The sequence below is a fragment of the Manihot esculenta genome, chromosome 8 (assembly GCF_001659605.2).
Source record: "Manihot esculenta cultivar AM560-2 chromosome 8, M.esculenta_v8, whole genome shotgun sequence".
NCBI lineage: Eukaryota > Viridiplantae > Streptophyta > Magnoliopsida > Malpighiales > Euphorbiaceae > Manihot > Manihot esculenta.
In genome coordinates this window covers 9,396,909-9,405,134 of record NC_035168.2, presented here as the reverse complement: position 1 = coordinate 9,405,134, position 8,226 = coordinate 9,396,909, and the positions used below count along the sequence as shown (strand labels likewise).

The 8,226-nt window shown below is 33.6% G+C and overlaps 1 protein-coding gene across 1 annotated transcript; it reads left to right on the top strand.

The window, feature by feature from the left end:
• The first annotated feature begins 7,288 nt into the window (after window positions 1–7,288).
• On the top strand, window positions 7,289–8,132 carry LOC122724460 (zinc finger BED domain-containing protein RICESLEEPER 1-like). The gene is made up of 2 exons (XM_043959449.1): window positions 7,289–7,787; window positions 7,885–8,132. Exons 1-2 carry the CDS (start codon window positions 7,301–7,303, stop codon window positions 7,941–7,943), a joined length of 546 nt encoding a protein of 181 aa, XP_043815384.1. The 5' UTR covers window positions 7,289–7,300; the 3' UTR covers window positions 7,944–8,132.
• The last annotated feature ends 94 nt before the right edge of the window (window positions 8,133–8,226 follow it).

The window sequence follows — 8,226 nt, the reverse complement described above, 5'->3', positions numbered from 1 at the left end:
CTCTAAAACACGACATTCACTGGTTGCAAAAAATTTGACATGTAGCAAAGATTTTATACTGTACATTTAATGATGAAAGACTATGAATTTATTCATTTATTACTATGATTATTCTATAAAGATCTCCAAAAATTTTTATATTTTAAGATTTAATCATCACATAATCTCTTTTGGAAGAAAAATTTGAAATCCACAAAAAAAAAAAATTCACCTTTGCCTTATTTATCTTGATCTGGCTGAAATTGTGATATACTTTCTTTTTCATATATATTGTCTTACCTATCTCAATTGATGGCTACAATTTATGGGAATCAATTTTGAATTTTGAATTGGGTTGAATCCAAATTAGGATAATTTATGGGAATCAATTTTGAATTTTGAATTTTGAATTGGGTTGAATCCAGATTAGGAGACAAAAGAAATTCTGCCTATTTCCTAAAGTGCACATTTAGGGCAATTGCATCTAAATTGATTTGATGTCAAATCATTCTTTTAACATCAGAATTTTCATCCATGATGCTGAATTGAGTGAAATTTAATTTTTTTTTTCTGATTCTATTTGTGGGGTTTTGATACTTGTCTTTTTGGGTATATTTAAATAGATTCATATTTAATTTGCGTTGAAGTGAATTAAATTCAAACTTTTATCCAGGTTCGTTTTTATTTGACTTCTAAGTTTCTTTTTTTGGTTTAAGCTTGCTTTTACTTCCTTGATATTGCTGGAGTATTGTTTGCTTTTGTCTATACTCTAGTCGATATTTTTCAAATAGCACAAAACCTACTTCTTGTGTTACTTTCCAAATTATCAGTGTCTTCCTTCTAGTTTTTGCGCGCTCCCTTCTTTCTTTAGGTTTTCTTCTTTGTTTCATTAAACGCACCTTGTGGTTGGTTGGTTGACCTTAGTTTCTGAAGTGTAATTGAAGAATCAACAAAAGAGTGGTAAGAGTGCAAACACTTGAGTGCTTTTATTTCTAACACCATATTTGCTAGTTCTCTTTATTTTTTATTGATTTAAGGCAGGATGAGTAAAAATAAAAATGTGGTGGATAGTGATGATGAAAGTGAATGGGACATGGCTAGTGATTATAAGCTTTTCAAAAAGTCAATTAGTGGTGAGTTTAGAAGGTTTTATAAGACTCTTGAGAGGTTGATGAAAACTATGGAGAGTTTGAATGTCTCACAAGTTTCCATTTCTACAAGAATACCTTAAAGAACTCTTAATTGCAATAATGACTGTGATGATTCGGATGTGTTTGTTGATAATGTGTTGCTTGCTAAACATGGTGAGATGCTTGTTGCTAGGCGTGCTCTGAATATGCAGGTTAAGGAAGAAATCCTAGAACAATGGGAAAACATATTTCACACTAGGTGTTTGGTTAATGAAAAAGTGTGTACTCTCATTATTGATGGAGGTAGTTGCACAAATGTGGCTAGTGTGTATATGGTGGAGAAATTGAGCTTGGCTTCAATTAAACACCCTAAGCCATATGGATTGCAATGGTTGAATGATTGTGGTGAGGTTAGGGTTACACGCCAGGTGGTTATACCATTTTCTATTGGTAGGTACAAAGATGAGATCTTGTGTGATGTGGTACCTATGCAGGCAAGCCATATGTTGTTGGGTAGACCGTGGCAATATGATAGAAAGGTGCAACATGATGGGTTCAATAACAAGTACTCCTTCACTCATGAAGGACAGAAGGTTATACTCGCTCCTTTATCACCTCAAGAGGTATATGCTGATCAAATAAAGATGTTGGATAGGGAGAGGGAGGCTTCGGCCTTGGCTACAAAGGGGAGTGAGAGCTTGAGTTTTGCAGAAAAAATGAGAGAAAAGAGTGAGTTTGAGGGTAAAGAGGCTGGAAAAGAATCAAGACTAGTTCAAGGAGGGAAGATGGAGAAAGAAAAGGAGAAAGAAGAGGCTAAAGTTCCAATCTCAACTTCCATAGAGATTGAAATTGAAGAGAAAGTTGTAATGCATGAATCGTTGTTGAAAATTCCATCAATGAGCTTATAGAAGAGGTTGTAAATGATGGTGGACATGCAGAGCACGTGATTGATGAGGTGAAGGAGGTGAATGAGACTGCTTTGGAAGTTGTAGAGGAGAATGGGTCACATCCACATGATCTTTATATGACTAATATTTTTATGCCTAGTTCATTTGTTCTTGATGTGCAGGTTGTTGATGAAAACATCCATGACGAAAGTTTTATGCTATTGCCACCTATTCAAGAGGAGGTCTTTGAAGACACATGGGTTCCTAAAGCTTCCCTTCTTGACATAAATATCAGCAAGATTCGAGAATGAATCTTTTCTAAAGGAGGAGGGAATGATACGGATCCAATAGGATAAATTTCTAACAATGTTGTGGAGCAAACTTATATCATTCAAATGGATCTAAAAGGAATTCAAAATCATATTCATATGATCCATATATATTTGAGGCGTGCTTCAACTCATGTGGGGCAAATTTGGTGCAATACTTACAATCATAGGCTTAGGGAGCCTAATCAAACCTATGAGATAAAACTACACAAAGAGAAGCCTAAAGTGAAGATCAAGAAATGCTTTTGTGAAGATTCAGCTTTGTTATGATGGGCTTACTATGTTTTATTATTTAAACACTTGTTTTATTTTAGCTTTTTTTGGGCTTGTATTCTGGCCATATTTTATCTTTTAAGTTTTAGAGTGTTGGACCATGTCTTGGACTCATGTTTTAATACTTATGTATTTGATGTGTTATTTTAGCGTATGATTGGGCTTGGGTCTTGTGTGTAGTTCGGCTAGACCTAAAAAGAGTGTCTTAGGGTTTTATTTTCTCTCCTTACTATATAAGGATAAGAAACACTTGTAAAAGGGAGCTTTGAATCTAAATTTTCACAATTCTTTTCATACCTATGGCGTGTATTGCGTTGAGTGAGAGTGAGGATTTGCTTTCATCAATTGCACCAAGAATCTTGGCTAACTTATCAACTATTCGTTGTGGCGTTTATTGAATGCTCCTCTAAATCTTTCGATCATTGGTGTTTCAGCTTCTCTAAGTGTGGGGTGCTATAGGAGGTGGGTTTATTAAATCTTTGGATTCTATATCTACTTGTGCGTGTGGGTTTGAGGCTTGTGCCATATGGTTCCGCATCATTTATGGTAATGAACTTTATTAAGAAGATCTTTCTTAGAGCTTTGGCACTGTCTACTTTTCTTTCTTCCTACATTCATGGTAGTTAAGTGCTCTACACAGACACTGTTGATAATAACAGTGTGGGTCGGGTTGTTTTCTTTCTTTTTTTTTTTTATTTTTTTATTTTTACATTAATGTATAGGATTTAGGAGTGTAAATGAACTAAACCATTCGTGAGCTACTTGAAATTCGGTTCGATAAAAACTCGACCGAGTTCGATTCAATTTCTAAATGAGTCAAGTTCAAGCTTAATTTTTAGGCTCGTTTGGTGAACGAGCAAAACTTGAGCTCCATAATATTCGGTTCGTTAAGACTCGTGAACTCGACTTGTTTCTGAATTTATGAGCAGGCTCGCGAACAGTCTCGTTAAATAAGCTGAAATTATTATCATAAAAGAAATAAACTCAAACCTTACATATACTTTCAAGAGCAAAACCTAAATTTTTTAAAATTCAGCTCTATATAATTTAGTTATACTCTTAAACTTGCATATATTTGGATCATTAAGATTTAAAATCTTATCTTTATAAGTTTATGAGCTAATTTATAGATATACTTATTTAACTAAAATTATTTTCGTTTTAAACTAAAATTCATAATACATGTAAATAAATTGAACTACTTGTGAATTATTCGAGACCAAACTCAATAAAAGTTTGATTCAGCTCGATAAAAACTCGACTCATCTAAACTCGTTTGCTAAACGAGTCAAGTTTGAACTTCTAAATACTCGGTTCGAGTTTAAAATGAGTAAAACTCAAATTCGGCTCGAATTCGAAAAAATTTTAACGAACTACGTTTGAACTCTTCAAAACTCGGCTCTACTCAATTCATTTATATTCCTAATAGAATTTGTCTTTTAATAGGTCGGGTTATGGGTTATATAGATGTACATGTATATATTTATCTTCGTGGAACCCTGACCTTGTGAGAATAGCTTATTGGCCTAATGCTATGCCCTCAAATCCAGTTTTTAGCCATTATCCTTTATTTCTAGGGATGGCAGGCGGGCGGGTTTTCGTGGGTACCCGATCCACCCAAACCCTATTAGGACGGATTTGGGTATTTACAAAACGGATTTGGGCGGATTCGGATTTGAAAAATTTTACCCGTCTCGGATTCGGGTAGGGTTCGGGGTTAGGTGATCGGATACCCGTTACCCGAACCCGATTAGCTATACTTCAAAACTAACCCTATTCCCTTATCCCTAATTAATTTTCTCATTTTACTCGAGCTTCTCTCTCTGTCGGCGCCTCTCTCCCCCCTTCCCTTCCCATAATTTCCAATCGACACCTCTCCCCCACTTCACTGACGACTGTCGGCAGCCCAGTCGGCACCGGCGACATCTCTTTTCTCTCCCTAGCGACGATAAATCTTCTATCTCCCCAGTCAGCGATATCTCCTTCTCTCTCTCCAGTCGGCGATATCTCCCACTTCCCAGTCAACGCCTCTCTCCCCCACTTCCAGTCAGCGATATCTCCTTCTCTCTCTCTAGTGTGGCGACATCTCCCACTTCCCAGTCGGAGACAACTCTTCCCTCTCCCCGGTTGGCATCGGCGACATCTCCTTCTCTCTCCACAGTCGGTGACATCTACTCGTTCCTCTCTCCCCCACTTCACTGACGACTAGAGACAACCCGTGCCTCTCCCCAATCGGCATCAGCGACATCTTCTTTTACTGAAATCTCTTCGGGTATGTTAACTTCATTTTTTTATACTGCATAAACACATCAAAGATACATAGAAATAGTTTTTTAGAATTTATAGACTATTAATCTGATTATTTAGATATTGTTAAAAAATCTAACTATTTGCTATTTGGTTACTGTTGATTGTTAGAATTTATGGACTATTAATCTGATTTATGGACTAAAAGTTGCTATTAAAGATTTTTTAGAATTTATAGACTATTAACCTGATTATTTAGATATTGTTAAAAAATCTAACTATTTGCTATTTGGTTACTGTTGATTGTTAGAATTTATGGACTATTAATCTGATTTATGGACTAAAAGTTGCTATTAAAGATTTTTAGAATTTATAGACTATTAATCTGATTATTTAGATATTGTTAAAAAATCTAACTATTTGCTATTTGGTTACTGTTGATTGTTAGAATTTATGGACTATTAATCTGATTTATGGACTAAAAGTTGCTATTAAAGATTTTTAGAATTTATAGACTATTAATCTGATTATTTAGATATTGTTAAAAAATCTAACTATTTGCTATTTGGTTACTGTTGATTGTTAGAATTTATGGACTATTAATATGATTTATGGACTAAAAGTTGCTATTAAAGATTTTTAGAATTTATGGACTATTAATCTGATGATCTGATTATTTGCTATTTGATCACTGTTAATCTGATTGTTAACTAGGTGAACTTTAGTGGTTATTTTAGTTTGTGGTTATGTATTGATTTGAATAAATTTATATGTTGATTAAGTTACTATATTTGTTCTTATGGTTATGTATTGTTTGCTAATACATGTTATTGTTCTTCATATTTAGGATATTTAAAATGTCAACATTTAATAGTTCCGAAGATGTAGCGAGTTGTAAAGTTACTACTGTTTCTCAACCTTCTTCAACCACTCAGCCCGCTAATAGTTCCACCCATTCTCAATTGGAGCCATCTACACCAATCAATCCCTCTCATTCATTGCCAGCCGCTTCAAATCCAACTGTAAGTCTTCCTCCAATTAGCAATTTGGGAAAGAAAAGGAAGTTGACATCAACTGTTTGGGATCATTTTGAAAAAGTCCATCATAGTGGGAATGATTGGGCAATTTGTAGTTATTGTAAAACAAGCCTCAAAGCTAATAGCAAAAATGGGACTAAGTCTTTGCACAATCATACAGAGAAATGTGCAAAGAAAGGCAATCAAGACATAGTCAAATGTCTAGAGAAGCAAAAGCAGATTTCTATGGATATAAGAAATGATGGAAAAGTGCATTTTGGAAACTTTACATTTGATCAAGAAAAATCAAGAAGGGAGTTAGCATGTGCCATTATATTACATGACTCTTCAAAATGGTTTCTCGAAATAACATTAAGAAAGATATTTTGAAAATCTACGATGTTGAGTTTAATAAATTATACAAATCTTTGGAGAAACTCAAGAGTCGAATAGCAATCACTACTGATATGTGGACATCAAATCAAAAGAAAGGCTACATGTCTATCACAGCACATTATATTGATGACTTTTGGGTGCTACAAAATCGGATTTTGCGGTAAATTTCTTATCTCTCTATCTTTGTTATTATGAAGATTTGTTTTCAATAAGATTTAACTTGATGGATTATTAATTTTTTCTTATTTTTATTATATAGATTTGTGTATGTCCCAACACCTCATACTAAGGAGGAGCTTGCCAAATATCTAATGGAGGCTTTTAGCAAGTGGAATATAGAGACCAAAATTTCTACAATCACTGTAGACAATTGCTCTACTAATGATGGTATGGTTTCTATTGTTGTTGATAAATTGTTTGGTGATCTTTTATGTGATGGGGCTGTATTGCATATGAGGTGTTGTGCACATATTTTAAATCTTGTTGTTAAGGATGGGTTGGCCACTATTGAGAGTTCACTTTCAAGGATTAGGGATAGTGTAGTATTTTGGGTAGCTTCTTCTCAACGAGTAGAAAAATTTGAAGAAATGGCTAGACAATTGAAGATTACTTGTACAAAAAAGTTGAGTTTAGATTGTAAAACAAGATGGAACTCAACATATCATATGCTTCAAACTGCAATTGAGTACAAAGATGTTTTTCCTAGATTGAAAATTAGGGAAAAAAGTTACAAGGATGTGCCTACTTATGATGATTGGGAAATGGCAAAAAGAGTTGCAGAAAAATTAGAAACTTTTCATAGCATCACTGAAATATTTTCTGGGAGGAAATATCCAACTTCTAATTGCTTTTTCATTTCGATTTGCCAATTGCGAAATTCAATAGTGGAATGGATGAGTTCTGATGATGATGTTATAAAGTCAATGTCTGCTAGAATGTTTGAAAAATTTGAAAAATATTAGAGTGTGGTTCACATTGTTTTGGCTGTTGCTGTCATATTGGATCCACGGTATAAGATAAAAGTGGTGGAATACTATTTTCCAATGATTTATGGTGATAATGCATCGAATGAGATTGAGCAAGTTAAGGTTACTTGTTACAACTTACTTAATGATTACCAATCTCGAGCTTTCAAGCCAAAATCTCAAAGTTCATCTTCAGTTCCGCCTATTTCAATTTCAGAAAATCAAGGTTCTTTGAAGAAAGACTTCAGTAATCTAGTTGCATTTCTTAACTCTTCTTCCACTAGTGTTCATGTGAAATCTGAATTAGATCATTATCTTAAAGAGCCTGTTTTGCCATGGATGCAAGAATTTGATATTCTTAATTGGTGGAAGACAAATGGGATAAAATATCCTACATTACAAATGATTGCTAGAGATTTTTTGGCTGTACCTGTGTCTTCAGTTGCATCTGAGTTTGCTTTTAGTACTGGAAGTAGAGTTGTTAGTATTCATAGAAGTAGACTCCATGAAGATACTTTGGAAGCATTGATGTGCTCACAAAATTGGTTATGGTCAGAAATTGAAGGTAATTACAACAATAAACTCTTATTTTTATTTTTATTTTATTTTATTTTAATGTAAAACTAATAAATGTTAATAATTTTTTCTATATTACTATGTAGCTGGTTGTTCAAATGAGAGTATATCTTGTTTATGGGATGCTGAGGATGATGTGAATTAAATCATGCATTTCACAATTTTAATATGTAAGTTTGATTTTTATTTCTTTTTTTATTTCATTATTTTTTATGATAATGTGTATTATTTTGCAACTGTGGTATTCTAATTTTTCTGTATTTGTTTTTTTGAAGCTTTTCAAGCACAATTTGATGTTGGAGATTGAAATGACCAATTAAATATATTTTATGTTCAATCAATGTAGTTTAATAAACTTTTGGAACATTTCATTTGTTCAAAATGTGATAGATAATTGATTAATGGTTGTGTTATGATGAATTTGTAAT